Below are 18276 nucleotides of genomic sequence, written 5' to 3'. Positions count from 1 at the left end.
ATGTGATGTGTCACTGACCAGAGTGGCCTACACCTATGGTAATGGAAAAGAATATCCCAGTAGAAGCATATGTTCAAATGGAAGAGCACAGGGGTGCTCAGCCTTTAACCTTGCAAAGTCTTCACACAGAGTTTCTGTTCCTGCATAGAAACGCTAGCCAACTTCATTTAAACATCCGCAGAGTCAACTTCTAGTGAGTAATGGGCCAATCTCCAGTGGATCACAGCAAAAGCTGCCTGGCATACCTCAGAACACTTGCTTTAACAAGCACATAACACCACCTGACACACAGACACACAGCTGTGGAGCAGGAGGAATTAGAGGAGGCAGAGAAGAGAGGAGAAAGAGAGAAATAAAAGGATATGGATATGGTAACATAATTTTAATATCAATATGTTTGCATATTTGTGTACTTGGCAGGCAAAGGCATTTACTTCAGGTGAAAACTTGATGACAGCATGATGGGAGGAAGATATATATTCAGAAGATATTTGTGAGAATATCAAGAGAAATAAAATTTCCTTGAAAAATAGACCCTCATTTATTAAGTAGGTTAAGTTATTGAAGTAACCATTACAGACTCACCATCTAGAACTTTATCCTGTATTCAAGTTTGAGATGCTGGTTAAACTGTATTTAATTTCCTTACCTTAAATCCTGTTATTTTTCATCTAAAAGCTAATAGCTGCATCAAAATGGTGCTCATTACAATTTGACAATTTCCATTAGCTAAGGTACTAAAATTAAATGTAAGGTGTATGAGTCATTGTATGCTGTGCAGGACATAACGAGATCAATTTGCCTGCAATTTTTGTTATATCGTTATTCAAAATTCCATTTTTGGAAATTCACTGCCTCTGCTGTCAAAACATCATTGCTGAAATACTAAACTGCTGTGGCATTTGCTACTAAATGGATTTAAATAGGTGACAGTCAAGATTTAACAGAAAAAAAATCAAGGCCATTACAAGAGCATAGTAGCAATTTGGGTCATTATAGCAGAGAATCATTGAGAAGAACAATGTGTTCAATCAATCAACGAACAAGGTCACATTAGAGAAAAATGGTTAAAGACAAGTAAAATGTATAATGTTTTATCTTAATGCACAAAGTGTGCATAACAAGGTGGACAAATTATGGCCACAAATAGGACAAAAAACAAAATTCTGTAAATGATGCAATTCTGAAATAAAAGCAAGTGCTGGAAATACTCAGGCAAGTAAGAGCTTTTAGGGCAGGTCGGGTGGGGGGGATGGAGAAAGAGAGTGAGAAATCTTTTGTGAGAGAGCTTTTGGAGAGATTTTAGAGAGAGAGGTGGTGTGTGTGTGTGTGTGTGTGTGTGTGTGTGTGTGTGTGTGTGTGTGTGTGTGTGTGTGTGTGTGTGTGTGTGTGTGTGTGTGTGTGTGTGTGTGTGTGTGTGTGTGTATGTGTAATTAAGAGAGAGAGTGGGAATTACAATCTTTAGGTAAGTGTCCGTAATCACTTATCCAAAATGTTAACTCTCTTTCAGATCAGTTGAGATTTGATATTCTGAGTTTTTCCAACATTTTCTGTTTATGGAAAATTGCAATGAATATTTACACATTGGATTTTCTGAACAATGATGTGGCTCCTATTAATATCCCAATTTGGGCGGCACAGTTGGCGGAGCAGTTAGCGAAATGCCTTTACAGCGCCAGCGATCAGGACCTGGGTTCAAATCCTGGCTGTCTGTAAGGAGTTTGTAGATTCTCCCTGATACTGCTTGGGTTTTACCTGGAGGCTCTGGTTTCCTCCCAATGTTCAAAAACGAACCAGGATGTAGGTCAATCCGGTGTGATCAGGCAGCATGGGCTCGTGGGCTGAAATGGCCTATTACCATGCTGTATATCTAAATTTATTTATATTTACAAGTTCATTTCACTTTATTATATGCTACACGGTAGCATGATGCATCTTTCAGTGAACCCAATAAATTTAAAGAGGTAAGATGTGGTCCGTTTCATCTTGTAAATTTCAGCTGTGGGTATCATTGTCAAAAGGCTCTGAACCCTGATACTATCTGCAAACATTCCTGTGTTTTTGCATACTGGTATCCCCAATATTGATTCCAACTGTAGCTGCATGAGAATATAGAAATTAGTGATTACATTTTTTTTTCTAGGAGCAATTATCCCAAATCAAGGATGACTTGGCCTTCACTCTGGTTCTGTGGGTTCATAGGTGATTGTTAAGAGCAATGTGGGAAAGACAGACACTTCCATTGATAGCGCAGGTGCCACCTGGTGAAATGGATGGGTGGGGATCTTGGGAAGTAGGCCATTCTTTTCACTGATTATGTAGAGCTTTGCTGTGCTTCTGATGCATGGTCTTGAAGATGTCAGTGCTGCCTGGAATGCTCCTTCTCCACAATAAGGGTTTCCATGCTGTAGAACTCAAATGTGAAGTTTTGATCTTCCATCACCCTGTTCCTCAGATGGCTTTTATGCTGTTTGCTGCACTAAAGATGTGAGTTTCATCATAGTAATAACATTTGTAAAGAAAATGCCCAAGTGATGTGAAGGGAAGCTACATTTTAGAAAGAGAAGGCTGTGAAGATAAGTAATAAGAACATAAAAGAGGAGCAGGAATTGGCCATTCGGCTTATTGAGCCTGTTCTACCATTCAATGAGATCGTGACTGATCTGATGATGGGCTCAGCTTCACCTGCCTGCCTTTTTCCCCATATCCCTAATTCCCTTACTATGTAAAAATATATACTGAGGTTATTTCTAGCTTTAATGGGCAGTGAATTTCACAGATTCACCACCCTCTGGGAAAAGCAGTTCCTCCTCATCTCCATCCTAAACCTACTACCCTGAATCCTGAGGCTATATCTCCTAGTTTATTTCCCTCACCAATGGAAACAACTTACCAACCTTTATCTAATCTTTGCCTTTCATTTTAGATTTATTGTCAGAGTACATACATGACATCACATACAACCATGAGATTCCTTTTTATACTGTGGGCACAGCAGAATTACCACTAATTGGTAGTGCAAAAAATAAACTGCATATGGTGTAAAACATGTAAACAAACAAAGAACTACAAACAGATAACAAATGTATACAAACTGACTGTGCAATACAGAGAGAACAAAAAGAAAATCAATAAAGTGCACAAGTAAGTCCTTAAATGAGTCTCTGATTGAGTTTGTTGTTGAGGAGTCTGATGGTGGAGGGGTAGCAGCTGTTCCTGAACCTGGTGGTGCGAGTCTTGTGGCACCTTTCGCTCTTTCCTGATGGCAGCAGTAAGAACAGAGTGTATGTTGGGTGGTGTGGGTCTTCGATGATTGCTGCTGCTCTCCAATGGCAGTGTTCCCTGTAGATGTACTCAAGAGTGGGCAAATACTCAAGAGTGGGGAGGGTTTTGCCTGTGATGTCCTGGGCTGTGTCCACTACTTTTTGGAACACTTTACACTCTGAGATATTGGTGTTTCCATACCAGACCGTGATGCAGCTGGCCAGCACACTTTCCACCACACCTCTGTAGAAATTTGCCATGGTTTCTGATGTCATACAAAACCTCCACAAACTCCTGAGGAAGTAGAGGTGCTGACATGTTGTGTCCCCGGACTCAGAAGAGGTCCATTTAAGCATCAGAGCTTGGTGAAGATTCATAAATGTTAAATTCTGTGCATAGTCTAAGAATTGTCTAATACTGATGAACTTGGAGGAGTGAGAAGTAAGATTGGACTGTGAATCAAAGAGCTTTTCTGAACTTATACACATTACATATATGTGCGCTTAGAATTAGAAGGGGGTTAAGTTGGTTAAATTAAATTAATATAAGTTAAAGTTTGATCCTGTTTTTATTTTTAAAGAAAAAAAAACTACTTTTGTTTAAGTAACCATTTGTCTTGGTGAATTTCTATTTCTGCTGGGTTTTGGGGTCCTCTGGGCTCTTAAGGAAAGCCTTTGATTAGGAGTTGTTATTTAGAATAGGTTTATAGGCCTTGGGGTTGACATCAGTGTAGATAAATGACAGAAAACAGAGAAAAGGGAGAAATTGATCACTTTCAAGTTTGCAGACTTTACTAGTGGGGTGTGGCCACTGGAATTGCAGTGGCTACGATGAAATAACCAAGCAAGGCTTTTCTAGAGTGAATCAAATGGATTTACTCTTCATCACCCACACAACCTTTTAAAAGCCAGAATCACGTGCTCGACACGTGCTAATGTCATCACACACTAAAGTCACATCGCCAGTTCATTGGGTCCTGGGAGTTGTAGTGCTGTCATAGCGCTGCTACATGGGTATCATGTGAGGCAGTGACAAGACCTCAGCTTTGTACAATTTATATCAGTGACACCATTGAAATAAATAATGCAATGGATCCTAATGAGAAGGTGAATTGGAAAAATAAGTTGTGAGATACAAACAAGTAAGGAAGCAAGAAGGCTGCTGAGGGATTTTAATGTGGGGAAATTAGGTATTTATTCTGATGGATATAAAATCAAAGTATTTTTAAAATAGTAATTGAATAATAAATTCTGGTGATTAAGGGATTTGGGTGTTGTCAGGCAGATGATAAAGATAGAAAGTATATCAGTTCAGCGAGCAGTTAGAGAGTATTGTTGCTTATTCAAGTTCACTGATTGATTAGTCCTACTTTCTCCTGTGTCACACACTTCAACATTTCATAAAATGTGTCTAAACTTGTAACCCTTGTCAGTACCTCCTTCAGTAACAACGCAGCTCCTCTTCAAAAGGTGCCAGATAGCTTTAACTTGGAGTTGAAAAGCGAGAAGGTGAATTAGGTGAATGTGTTATATCAGGGATTTACAAAGCTTTTGATAAGGTGCTGTTACTATAACTGTGTGGCTTGGTATTATAACACCATCTACAAATATTATATCACCATCTATGGATAAGCAAGTTTGCGGATGACACAAAGATTGGTGGTGTTGTGGACAGTGAGGTAGATTACCGTAGATTAAAAGGTGATTTAAGAAGGCTGGAGGTGTGGGCTGAGAAATGGCTGATGGAATTTAATACAGATAAATGTGAGGTGCTACATTTTGGAAAGGCAAATTTAAATAGGTCATATACATTGAATGGTAGACAATTGAGGAGTGCAGAGCAACAAAGGGATTTAGGAGTGATGGTAAATAGTACCCTCAAGGCTGATACTCAGGTAGATGGTGTGGTGAAGAAGGCATTTGGAATGTTGGCCTTCATAAATCGGAGTATTGAATTCAAGAGTAGGGAGGTTATGATGAAATTGTACAAGGCATTGGTGAGGCCAAATTTGGAGTACTGTGTACAGTTTTGGTCACCAAATTATAGGAAAGATATAAACAAAATAGAGAGAGTGCAGAGAAGGTTCACGAAAATGTTGACAGGATTTCAGGCTCTGAGTTACAGGGAAAGGTTGTGCAGACTGGGGCTTATTTCTCTGGAGAGTAGAAGATTGAGAGGGGACGTGATAGAGGTGTTTAAGATTTTAAAAGGGACAGAGAGTAAATGTGGATAGGCTTTTTCAATTAAGAAAGGGGGAGATTCAAACTAGAGGACATGGTTTAAGATTGAAGGGGGAAAATTATAAGGGGAACATGAGGGGAAATTTCTTTACGCAGAGGGTGGTGGGGATGTGGAATGAGCTTCCGGCAGACGTGGTCAAGGCGGGATCATTGGTTACATTTAAGGAAAGACTGGATCATTACATGGATAGGAGGGGACTAGAGGGGTATGGACCGGGTGCTGGTCAGTGGGACTAGGAGGGTGGGGATTTGCTACGGCATGGACTAGTAGGGCCGAACTGGCCTGTTCTGTGCTGTAAGTGGTTATATGGTTATATATGGTTAAATATGCTGACAATACCACGGTAGTGGATTGCATAAAAAGGGAAGAATGAGTCAGTGTACAGGAGGGAGATTGAAAACTTGGCTGACAACAACCTCACACTCAATGTCACCAAAACCAAGGAGGTGATTGTTGACTTCAGGAAGTGAAAATCAGAGATGCAAGATCCAGTGATCATTGGGAGTATTAGAGGTGGAAAAGGTGTGAGCCAATTTAAATTCCTGTGAGTCATTATCTCAGAGGATCTCTCCTGGGCCCGACATACTGATGCCATCATGAAGAAAGCAAATCAGCGTCTCTACTTCCTCAGGATTTTGCAAAGGTTTGTTTTGACGTTGGAAACCTTGGCAAACTTCTTCAGATGTTTGGTAGAAAGTGTGCTGACCAGCTGCACCATGGCCTGGTATGGGGACCATCAATAATTCTGAATGGAAAACCCTTCAAAAGGAGAGGACATGGGCCAGTACTTCATAGGCAACACTCTCCTCACCATTGAGAAGATCTACAGGGAAGACTGCTGTCAGAGAGCAGGAGCAATCATCAAGGATCCACATCACCCAGGACATGCTCTATTTTTGCTGTTGCCATCAGGATAGAGTTGCAAGGGACACAAGACATATACCTCCTGGTTCAGGAATAGGTGCTACCCCTAAACCAACAGACTCCTGAACAACATAATCATTCAGAGACTCATTTAAGGGTTTTTACTTCGCACATTATTTATACAGGATATTTATTTTCTGAGTTTGCACAGTCAGTTCGTTTACATGTCCTTATTTTGTATACATTTTTTTCTTATTGAGTTACCAGTAATTAGAAATTCTGCCTGGCCTGCAGGAAACAGAATGTGATGTCATGTATGTACACTGACAATAAATTTGAACTTTGTTCCTGAGAATAGTGTTTAACTGGATCGAACAATACTGACATTCTGCTGATGAGTAGGTTTGGCACAGGCTGGACACAGCAGTCATCAGAATGAGTGGCAGGCAAGACTGTGCTCCATTCAATTGACACTGGTTAATTGTGTGTTTTTGTTCAATTTAAACTCCAGTGAATTTTTGCATTTTCTGCATTAAATTTTTGCATTAAATCTTAAATTTAATCTAAACATCATTGAGGAATGTTGTTCTTTAGCCAGCAAATTACACACACATGTTTGTTTGTGTTATCTGGAGTGACAGGATGCATTATTCACTCGTATACTTTTCACTGCGCCTTGGTTCAGAGCGTTGACATAAGCAGCATAAGCTAACATTGGGAATATTTTATTTAAGGTGTGTGCAAGACAAGGAACCTTTGTTTCAAACATCTAGTCCTGGATATTAATTGAACACATTTGCAGCTGATCTTATTCATGTTTCAACACCAAAACAATCTTCAATCACTTGACAGTGAAGCACTGTACTGGTAGTTATCACCTGGATGAATTGTAAAAGCCTCATCATTGCCACGGTTTCCTTACAGTTGTGTGGATAAAAGGAAGTGAATCATTTGAAAGAAATAGCATTTAATTTATATATTGTGCCAGTGCCCAAGAAAAGTGAGGTAATCCTAAATGACTATCGACCAGTAGTACTGTACTCACAGAAACAGTGATGAAGTGTTTTGAAAGGCTGGTGTTGAAGCACATCAGCTCCTGTCTGAGCAGCAACGTGGATCCGTTCCAATTTGCCTATCATAGCAACAGGTCTATGGCGGATGCCATCTCACTGGCTGTGCACAAAGTCATGGAACACCTGGACAGCAAAAATACATACATCAGTATACTCTTTATTGACAACAATTGGTATTCAACACCATCATCCCTTCAAAACCGATTAGCAAACTCCAAGACCTGGGACTCAACACCCCACTTTACTGATTTTTTTTCTCTCTGTATTGCACAGTCTGTTTACATTTTTAAAATTTCTTTACATGTGTATGTTAAGTACTTTTTTTTGCACTATCAATAAGTGGTAACTCTGCCTCAACTTCTGGAAAAATTCTCAGTGTTATATGTGATTACATGTATGTTCTCTGATATCTGAAGTCTGAATTTGAACACAGTTTAGAAGAATTTTAGTACAGTCAATAATTATTCAATTTTATAATTAAAAAACCTGCTGATGTTGAAAATGTAAAATAATGGTGAAAGATCTTCTCAGTGAACTCTGTTTCTCTTGCTACAGATTTTGGCTGAGTATTTCCAGCATTTTCTGATGTTATAGCATATATCTTCTTCACTGCCTTTTTGCTTCAAGCAAACAAAGTATCCTTTTTTGTGACAACAGAGAGAACAGGAGCTCTCAACCCGCTTAGACAGATGGCTGATCATTTTCTCTCTAAATTTCCCTTGCACCTTGTGAAGAAGTAGCTAGCTGGCTGATGATCAGCATCTCTCCATACCTTTACTGAATAGAAAGGGATACCAAAAGAGAAAATTGCAGAGCAGCATGGTTAGTGTATTGGTTAGCACAACACAATAACAGTGCCAGTGACCTGGGTTCAAATCCTGCACTGTGTGTAAGGAGTTTGTACATTCTCCCTGAGACCTGTGTGGGTTTTCTCTGAGTCCTTAGAAACCTCCCAGCCTCCAAAAAGTACGGGGTTGGTAGGTTAATTGAGTGCAATTGGACAGAAAGTGTTTCATGGGCCACAAGGGCTTGCTATTGCGTTGTATCAGTAATTTTAAAAAAACCATACCTGACACTGAAAGCAGATGCTCCAAAGTGTAACATCACCATGTTTAGAGTTGTTGATTGAGGTATTCTCTGCTCTCATGTCATTTGTCTCAATAAGCAGTTGAACATTTTTGTGATATTTTATAAATATACAGGACTGTCATAAAAACTGATTACTACATTATCATAGATAATGTAGATACTAGACAAAGAAGACATTGATTTTGTGTCAGTGGCTCTGTGCCAGGGTGCATTTTTCTCTCTTTATTGAACAAATATTGGATTATATTCCATAGCACAGAATAATGTTTGTCTATGTAGTTGAAAGGATATAATTACATAAATGCAGAAGGAATTTTGCTAAAATTTAACCAGCCAATATATAAATAAATCCCTCAGATCCTGGTATCAATTTATAATTCTTGGGCAATTTTCCATCTGTGGCTGTTTATGCTTTCTTAGTGATGGATTGTACATGATAGCTAGTTTAAAAGTGTCTGTTATTCATCGAATCTTTTATGGCTATGTGCACACAAGCTAGAAATTTATTGTGTGGTGTTTTGATGCTAATTTCATCCCACAGACGCCTGAATAAAGGTGACCCACAGCTCCCCCCTCACCCCCCAGTTCAAGATAATTGACCAGCATGGATGTGGCTCCATTCTATTGTGAATAAAAGCCTATCATTTTTACATAACTTCGTCTTTTGGAGTTATTGATGGTGCATCAATTTTATTAGCAATAAATTTTGACAATGGAGCAAATCCTGAAGCCGGAGAAGTTGGAAATCAACCCTCAATCACCTGAAGCTTCCACCAACTTCAAACTCTGGCTGCATTGTTTCGAAGCGTTCCTGCAGGCATCACCTGCCATCGTCCAATCAGAGAATGACAAAATATTGAGGTGGAGAATTGAACTTTCCACCTACAATTATGATATCTTGTGCTGGCCCGGGAAACACAATGAGCCCCCAGATGCTCTATCCCACAGAACGTGTGTCAATACACAAATAGACCAATTGCAAACCTTCCACAACAACCTCTGCCACCCTGGAGTGACCAGATTCTTTCATTTTATCAAAGCCCCACAGTCTGCCTCGAGAAGATCAGGACTATGACCGGAAACTGCCAGGTCTGCATGGAGTGCAAACCGCACTTCTATTGACCAGGTAAAGCACAGCTGGTAAAGGCTACCTACCCCTTTGAATGTTTGAGCATCAATTTCAAAGGACCCCTCCTCTCCGATGACCCAATGTGTACTTCCTCAACATTATCGACGAGTACTCACATTTTCTGTTCACCATCCCCTGCCCTGACATGACAGCTGTCACAGTCATAAAGGCCCTACGCAGCCTCTTCACTCTGTTTGGGTGAACAAGGCAACTGGGGCCCTCCTTTATGAGTGATGAGCTGCACCAGTCCCTGCTGACCAGAGACATTGCCACGAGCAGAACCACCAGCTACAACCCCTGAGGGAATGGACAGGTGGAAAGGGAGAACGTCACTGCCCAGAAGGCCATCCTCCTAGTCCTGTGGTCTAGAAGCCTTCCAGTCTCCTGCTGAGGCACTCCTCTCTATCAGATCAGTCCGATGTACCGCCACCAATGTCACTCCACATGAAAGAATTTTTTTCTTCCCCATGAAGTCTGCAACAGGGACCATGCTGCCAGCCTGGCTGGCATCCTCATGGCCAATCCTACTCCAGAAGTACGTGAGGAGACATAAGTTTGAGCCATTGGTCAAAAAGGTCCACCTTCTCCATGCCATCCCCAATATACCTATGTGGTGTGCCCTGATGGGCACAAGGACACAGTCTCTGTTAGGGACTTGGCACCCTCAGGGGTTCCAGAGACCATTACCAATCACCCCGCACCCCCCTCACCTATCATCACCCATGATGCACCAGAGCCATGACATCTTACTCCAGCTCCAAGAGATGGCATGCCAGACTTGTTGCCACGCATCCACCTAATCAATGTTGACACCTGCATACAGGCGCCCCAGACTGTCCAGGACCCCATTGCTGCGATGCAGCTGCACCAGCACTATGACAGTCACAGCGGCAGATCAGACCATCTGAAAGACTTAATTTGGGATAACATCAGCTGCACTTCTCTGCTGAACTCTTTTTAAATGTGGAAAACCACTGTTTGTACATTTAATTGTCTGGCCATGCCCAGTGGTCAACTGTACCTGTGGCTCCTCCCACCAACTCCAGAATAAAGGGGACTGCTCACAGCTCTCTCCCCAGTTTGACCAGCATGGATGTGGCTCCATTCTATTGCTAATAAAAGTCTGAGCATTTTATATAACTTCCAGTCTTTTGAGGTTATTGATGGTGCATCAGCTATCATATCTGCTTTTACCGCTTCCCCTGCCAATGTGTTATGACCATCTATCAGCCTCTGCTTAAAAAAAGCTATCTCAATTTTTACCTTAAACATCCCCTCTAGTTTATGACCTTTCCACCCTGGGAGAAAGACTCTATTTACCCTCGCATAATTTTATAAACTCATACCAGATCTTAGCCCCCTGCTCTACTCACTGAACACCTACAACTGTGTAGTTCGATACGACAATAACACCATCTACAAATTTGCCAACAATTCCACAGTTGCGGGTTGTATAAAGGATGGGGAAGAGTCTACATACAGGATTGAGATTGAAAACTTGACTGAATGGTGCACCACCAACAACTTTGCACTCAATGTGACTAAAACTAAGAAGCTGATTATGGACCTCAGGAAGGGAAAGCCAGAGGAATACAATCCAATGATCATTGGGAGATCAGAGGTGGAGAGGGTATGCAACTTTAGGTTCTTGGGAGTCACTATCTCAGAGGATCTTTCCAAGACCCAACACACCAATGGCATCATGAAGAAAGCACATCAGCACCTCTTCTTCCTCAAGAGTTTGAGGAGGTTTTATATAACACCAGAAACCCTTGAAAATTTCTACAGAGGTGTGTTGCAAAGTGTACTGACTGGCTGCATCATGGTCTGGTATGGAGACACCAATATCCAAGAGTAAAGCCCTCCAAAAGGTAGTGGACATGGCCCAGAACATCACAGCCAAAACCCTCCTCACTATTGAGTACATCTACAGGGAACACTACCGTCAGAACGAAGCAGTAATTATCAAAGACCCTCACCAACCAGCACACACTCTGTTCTCACTGCTGCCATCAGGAAAGAGGTATAGGTGCCACAAAACTCATACCACCAGGTTCAGGAACAGACTCCTCAACGACAAACTCCATCAGAGACTCATTTAAGGACTCTCTCTTGTGCACTTTATTGATTTTCTTTGTTCTCTCTATATTGTACATTCAGTTTGTTTATACTTATTACCTACTTACAGTTCTTTTATTTGTTTATATTTTTATGCTGTGAAGTTTAATTTTTTCACTACAATTAGTGGTAATTCTGCCGTGCCTGCAGGAAAAAGGAATCTTAGGGTTGTTTGTGATGTCCTGCATATAATCTGACAATAAATCTGAAATCAAATCGCTTCTCAGTCTCATATGCTCCAGAGAAAATGACCCAAGTTGTCCAACTTCTCCTGATAGCTAGTGCACTGCAATGGGTGCTGCGTGTGTGGGAAATGTGGCCTCCCTGCCTGTCTGGAATGTGTGTAATGCAGGTGGTCATGTGTCCTCCCTGTCTGAAACTTATTCAGAAGTCACATCATTTGTCAATCAAGGTTGAACTCCATCCACCCATTAGTGCACACCTTGTCATTGGCTAATTTAAATCACCTTGGGTTATTATTAGCTGGAAGCATAGATTTAGCACTGTATTTAAAACCAACGCATATCACATTCTTTCTCTCTGCCTTGTGGTCCACTGGACATTGCTCCATGTCAGGTCATAATATAGACACTGCTGGAAGTGTTGTGGGTAAGGTGTGCATTACACTGAAGCTGAGCTGTAGTATTGCAATAGATCAATACTTGCAGAGAGCTGCAACTCCATTGGTACAGGGAACCAGGTGTGTGTAAGAGTCCCTGTTTGTAGTGTGAGTTCTCAAGTGTGCAAGCATGTCAAGTGTAGGTTCACTATTGTCAGAGTCCAACCTAGGTCTGGAGTGAATGCCTATATTGTTGCTTAAATGAAAAAGTAATTGAGTACAGTTTAACATTCTCCCCTGTTTGTCTCCTGTGTGTTATTTAAACTTGTGAGATTGTATCATGTGTTCAGACTCTCCTCTGTGAGCCCATCAAAATTGATACTCTTCCCAACATAACAATGAGCCACATCCTGGTGATCTTCTGTACCCTTTCCAAATCCTCTGAAGAAAACTAGTTAGTTGTGAATTTCCTACTCACTAATATATGTTGGATAAACCAACAAGGTCGGGTCAGATACAGCAATGAGCTCTCTGAACCCTTCTCCATTAACAATGGCGTGAAGCAAGGCTGTGTTCTCGCACCAACCCTCTTTTCAATCTTCTTCAGCATGATGCTGAACCAAGCCATGAAAGACCCCAACAATGAAGACGCTGTTTACATCCGGTACCGCACGGATGGCAGTCTCTTCAATCTGAGGCGCCTGCAAGCTCACACCAAGACACAAGAGAAACTTGTCCGTGAACTACTCTTTGCAGACGATGCCGCTTTAGTTGCCCATTCAGAGCCAGCTCTTCAGCGCTTGACGTCCTGTTTTGCGGAAACTGCCAAAATGTTTGGCCTGGAAGTCAGCCTGAAGAAAACTGAGGTCCTCCATCAGCCAGCTCCCCACCATGACTACCAGCCCTCCCACATCTCCATCGGGCACACAAAACTCAAAATGGTCAACCAGTTTACCTATCTCGGCTGCACCATTTCATCAGATGCAAGGATCGACAACGAGATAGACAACAGACTTGCCAAGGCAAATAGCGCCTTTGGAAGACTACACAAAAGAGTCTGGAAAAACAACCAACTGAAAAACCTCACAAAGATAAGCGTATACAGAGCCGTTGTCATACCCACACTCCTGTTCGGCTCCGAATCATGTGTCCTCTACCAGCATCACCTACGGCTCCTAGAACACTTCCACCAGCGTTGTCTCCGCTCCATCCTCAAAATTCATTGGAGCGCTTTCATCCCTAACGTCGAAGTACTCGAGATGGCAGAGGTCGACAGCATCGAGTCCACGCTGCTGAAGATCCAGCTGCGCTGGGTGGGTCACGTCTCCAGAATGGAGGACCACCGCCTTCCCAAGATCGTGTTATATGGCGAGCTCTCCACTGGCCACCGTGACAGAGGTGCACCAAAGAAAAGGTACAAGGACTGCCTAAAGAAATCTCTTGGTGCCTGCCACATTGACCACCGCCAGTGGGCTGATATCGCCTCAAACCGTGCATCTTGGCGCCTCACAGTTTGGCGGGCAGCAACCTCCTTTGAAGAAGACCGCAGAGCCCACCTCACTGACAAAAGGCAAAGGAGGAAAAACCCAACACCCAACCCCAACCAACCAATTTTCCCCTGCAACCGCTGCAACCGTGTCTGCCTGTCCCGCATCGGACTTGTCAGCCACAAACGAGCCTGCAGCTGACGTGGACTTTTACCCCCTCCATAAATCTTCGTCCGCGAAGCCAAGCCAAAAAAGAAGAATGTATGTACAGTGTAGAACTCAAGTCAATAGTTCCATCTCCAGACCACTGAGTTGAATTGAATTAATATAACCCTATGTCACAAGTTCATGGAAAAAAAGTACAAGTCCCCTGGATCACTTGATCTCTATTGCCCAATCAGCTTCCTGCTGATCTGAGCTTTTAAAATCCGACTTCCTGAGTCCAATTGCCAGGTGAACCCTTCAGATAAAATCCCCGCTGAATTCTGCTATATCTCCATACCCTTCCTGCAATACAATGATGAGAAATTGACACAATACTTAAGTAAGGCCCAACCAAAGTTTCAAACAGCTGAATGTAACTTGCTGACTTTTATACTCAACATTCTGAATGAGGTAGGCAAGCATTCTTTAACAGACTTTCTGCTTCTGTTACCTCTATCAGGGAGTTATGGACTTGCAAATTTATTTTCTCAATGGAAACAAAGGTATGATTCAATATAAGAAAGATCATTATTCAGCCTTGTTTGAGGAAGCATACATTTCAGGTTAAACAGGAACTTCTGCATATTCTGTGATTGTAGTGCAATACATAATAGTTCTGGAGAAACTCAGCAGGTTGCGCAGCATTTATAGGAAGTAAAGGGTAACAAACTTTTGGGCCTGTGCCCTTCAGCAAAGTATGAGCAAAAAACAGCCAGGCACCTGAAAATACTTGGAGGAGGGAGGAAGGGGCAGGGAGGAGCACAGGGCAACAGGTTGGAGGACAGAAACTGAGAAGTGATAGGAGAATAGGGTCCCTTTCTGAATGGAGAGGGAAGGAGGTGGAATGTTGGAGGGAGACAGAAGGATAGTCAATGTTAATGCCCTCTGTTGGAGAGTGCTACTTGAGGTTACCCACAAATTGTAGATAATGACTTAATATTTTGTCTGGGCACTCTCCAATCAGATGCCTGCTTTTTGCTCATAGCTTGATGTAGGCTCAAAACATTACCCTTTAGCTCTATAGGCTAAATGCTGTGTACATTTAATGTCAATCTTTTCATCTGCAGACTCACCTGACAACAGTAGGGCCTCCATCAGAGGATAGACAGAGTTCCTTTATGCCTCAACTAGATAATACTTTAATTTGTTTGGTCCACAGGTCACTGCATATTACAGGGGCAGCACAGTGTTGTAGCAGTTCGACCTGCTAGTGCACAGCTCTGGCAACCCAGGTTTGATCCTGGCAGTCTCACTGGAGCTCACACATTCTCCTGAGGACTGTATGGGTTTCCCTGGATGTTCTGGTTTCTTTCCTCTTTCCAAAGATGTGTGGGTAGGGGAAATATCTTCAATAAGTTTGTGTGTGGGTGGCAGGAGAATCAGGGGATGTTAATGGGCATATGAAAGAGAATGTATTTCATAGTAAACATATGTAAGCCTTTAAATAATTAATAAGCAGTCCTATTTAGTAAGATTGCATGCTGATTTGAGAAGGCTTCACAATAGGTATAGAAATCAGAAAACAAAAACTTGTGGGTGTTGGTAATCAGATAAAAACAGAATGTTGGAAATGCTCAGCACATCAGACAGTATTTGCAGAGAAAGATCATCAGTCTGAAACATTAGTAAACAAAGAGAAAATTGAGGAACTCATTGGGAGAGGCAGAATCGGTGGACAATTAATGTTTCCGTTCAGAACCCTTTGTTGAAACTAATCGGAAGGGAAGATAGCAAGTATATAAAAAAATAGTCTGGGAAGGGACCAAAAGGCGAAAGTGCAGTGAAATCCCATGGAAGCAAATATTAAGTCAGCGGTGTGCCTTGGGCATACTTTACTTGTAGATGTTTGAATAAGTAAAACAGCAATGGTGTCACCAGGATTGAGCTGGTTGATGCCACATGCCATTGGAGTGACTCTCTTAAAGGTCTCCCTATCCCTGCTTGATAAGAGTCGCCCTGGTCAGAGGCTTTTTCTGTAAACATGGAGGAGAGAGTAGGTTAATTATATATAATGTAATTGTGTGTCTTTTTGGGTGGCTCCATGGAGGGGGAGGAACCTGCAGATGTACTGACGGTTAAGTGTTTTCAATGAATGTGACTGAAAATCAAGTAAAATGCTTTAAGGTTTATGTATCCATGCAAGTGAAGTTTGTTTAGTATTTTTGTCTTTTAAATTGTTTATTCTTAATGCCAGTGAATTAGTTTGGCTTTGTAAGTCTCAAGCAACTGGAAAATATACTTATCCAGCATCCACCAATCCCCATAGGTGCCAGATACCAGGGGCTTTACTGTATACTGGATAAATTAAGGTGGGAGAGGTAGAGACAGATAGAAGAAGAGACCACTAAGGGGCAGGGTAGGGGTTGTTTGAGAAGAGTAGAATAGAAGCAGTTAAAGGACAGATGGAAACCGAGAAACTGGATCGGTGTGGGGGCGGGGGGGGGGGGGGGTGTTATTTAAACTTGAAAAATTCAACATTACTGCTATTAGGTATCCAAGAGAAATGTAATATGTTGTACCTCATGTTTATGTGTGGGTTCACCTTGGAAATGGAGGAGGCCAAGGACAGGCATGCCTGCATAGAATGGTAAAGCGAATTAAAACAGTTGGCAACCAGGTGTTCCAGCTTGAACCTCCAAACAGAATGCAGGTGCTTGGCAAAGTGGTTTTCTAATTTGTGCTTTGTCTTACCAATGTAGAGGAGGCCACATCAAGTACACTAGATGCAGCAGATGAGGTGCATGTGAAACTCTGCCTCACCTGGAAATTCTGTTTATGGCCTCAGATGGAGATGAGGGGTGAGATGTGGCTGCAAGTGGTTTGCCTTCTGCGGTTGCAGCACAGGTGAGGGGCTAAAGCGATGGAATGATGGATGGAAAGGAAGAGTGGCCTCATCTGTTGTCAGTGTGAGGCCAAACATAAACTTGATGAGCAACAAATTACTTTTCTCCTGGGTAGCCTAGAACACAAAGGGATGAACATTGGTGTTTTCCAAGTTTAGGGAACACTCGCCTTGGTCTGATTCCATCCATTCTTGACCTGCTTTCATTCTAATCTTCTCATTTCCCTCCACCCTTCCACTGGTCTTTTCCTCTAACACTACATATTTCCAGAATTGTATCACTCTGCCCCACCAATACCGCCAACCTAGATTTTTGTTTTCTTTCTCTCCCCGAGCTCTTTCCTACCTTAGACTTGACAAATGATCCAGACAAAATGTTTAAATTTAAAATGTTTAAATTTAGATATACAACATGGTAACAGGCCCTTTCAGCCAATAAGCTTGTGCCACTCTAATACCCCAATTAACTAACAACTCCCTGGAAGGAAACCAGAGAACCCGGATAAAACCCAGACCAACAGGGGGAGAATATACAAATTCTTCACAGACATCACCAGATCCAAACCCGGGTTACTGGCATTGTAATAGTGTTGCGCCAACTGATGACCAACCATCTCTGTCCATGGATACTGCCTGTCCAATTGAGTCCCTCCAGCTTTTCTTAGTTCACTCAAAATTGTAGCATTTGTAGTTGTGTTTCTCTGGTCTAAAATATTTATTCTCTTTCTCTCTCAGATAGAGCCAGAATCTCTGGATGTGGAAGAATAAACATTCCCAGTAAGGCACATGTTCCTCTAAGACCCACAAAAATGCAGGCGAAAGTGAAAACACTTAGCTGTCTGGAACTATTCGTCCTATGCTTTTTCTTCTGGGTTTGCTATCTGGGACATCAGTACGAGGTTCCAATGAAGGCCTCTGATCAAAATAACAGTCATCTCTCAGTTTGGTGAAGGTCTTTAAAATAAGGGCTCCACTGGAATCTTTTGTGTCAGCTCAATAGATGCTCAGGCCATAACCTGAAGATTGTGCTCATGCCATCAGTAAATGGGCCCACAGGTGATTTTACCTATATGCTTACCAGCCTCTGAATGCTCCTGGCAATTTGCAAGAAGAACTAAAGTACATAAAAGAAAATATTGTTTCACCTAAATGCATCAGGAATATTAATGCTGGTGCTCAAACTGGCTCTCTTGTCAGCTGTGTATCTTACTTCAGAAATACCATGAGTCATTTGTTCTTTACAGAACATACGCTGATATTTTATGTGGAAAAACAACACCTACTGCTGCAAAAAAATTAAATCTCATCTCATTTCCTTGTGCAATTAAGATTCTAAAACTGTTAACAGGGGTGCTAATATATGTAATGTTGCAGAATTTTTAAAGTCTGCCTATACTAAATAACCA

At 41.8% G+C, this 18276-nt stretch overlaps 1 protein-coding gene and 1 long non-coding RNA gene across 14 annotated transcripts in view; one reads left to right on the top strand and one right to left on the bottom strand.

Annotated features, from left to right (window-relative positions):
* The window catches only part of LOC138760884 (uncharacterized), a 143244-nt gene extending 125224 nt beyond the window's left edge, over window positions 1-18020 (top strand). For 4 of the 8 annotated variants that reach the window (XR_011355942.1, XR_011355940.1, XR_011355934.1 and 1 more), the window contains 2 exons: window positions 16728-16872; window positions 17606-18020. Coding sequence is in view for 2 of the 8 variants with exons in the window: in XM_069932156.1 (XP_069788257.1) it covers window positions 16728-16872; window positions 17606-17609 (149 nt within the window). In the remaining 6 variants the exon portion in view is untranslated. The remainder of the gene's footprint in view (window positions 1-16727; window positions 16873-17605) is intronic. The other 4 variants (XR_011355943.1, XR_011355938.1, XR_011355935.1 and 1 more) reach the window with 1 other exon arrangement.
* LOC138760885 (uncharacterized) overlaps window positions 1-18276 on the bottom strand; it is a 216905-nt gene that overhangs the window by 134728 nt on the left and 63901 nt on the right. For all 6 annotated transcript variants that reach the window (XR_011355947.1, XR_011355949.1, XR_011355946.1 and 3 more), the window contains exon 3: window positions 7415-7565. This is a non-coding gene — a long non-coding RNA (uncharacterized lncRNA). The remainder of the gene's footprint in view (window positions 1-7414; window positions 7566-18276) is intronic.

Source organism: Narcine bancroftii, chromosome 4, assembly GCF_036971445.1.
Source record: "Narcine bancroftii isolate sNarBan1 chromosome 4, sNarBan1.hap1, whole genome shotgun sequence".
In the NCBI taxonomy this organism is placed as follows: Eukaryota; Metazoa; Chordata; class Chondrichthyes; order Torpediniformes; family Narcinidae; genus Narcine; species Narcine bancroftii.
The sequence above is the reverse complement of the archived record's forward strand: the minus strand, read 5'-3'. Positions and strand labels throughout refer to the sequence as shown.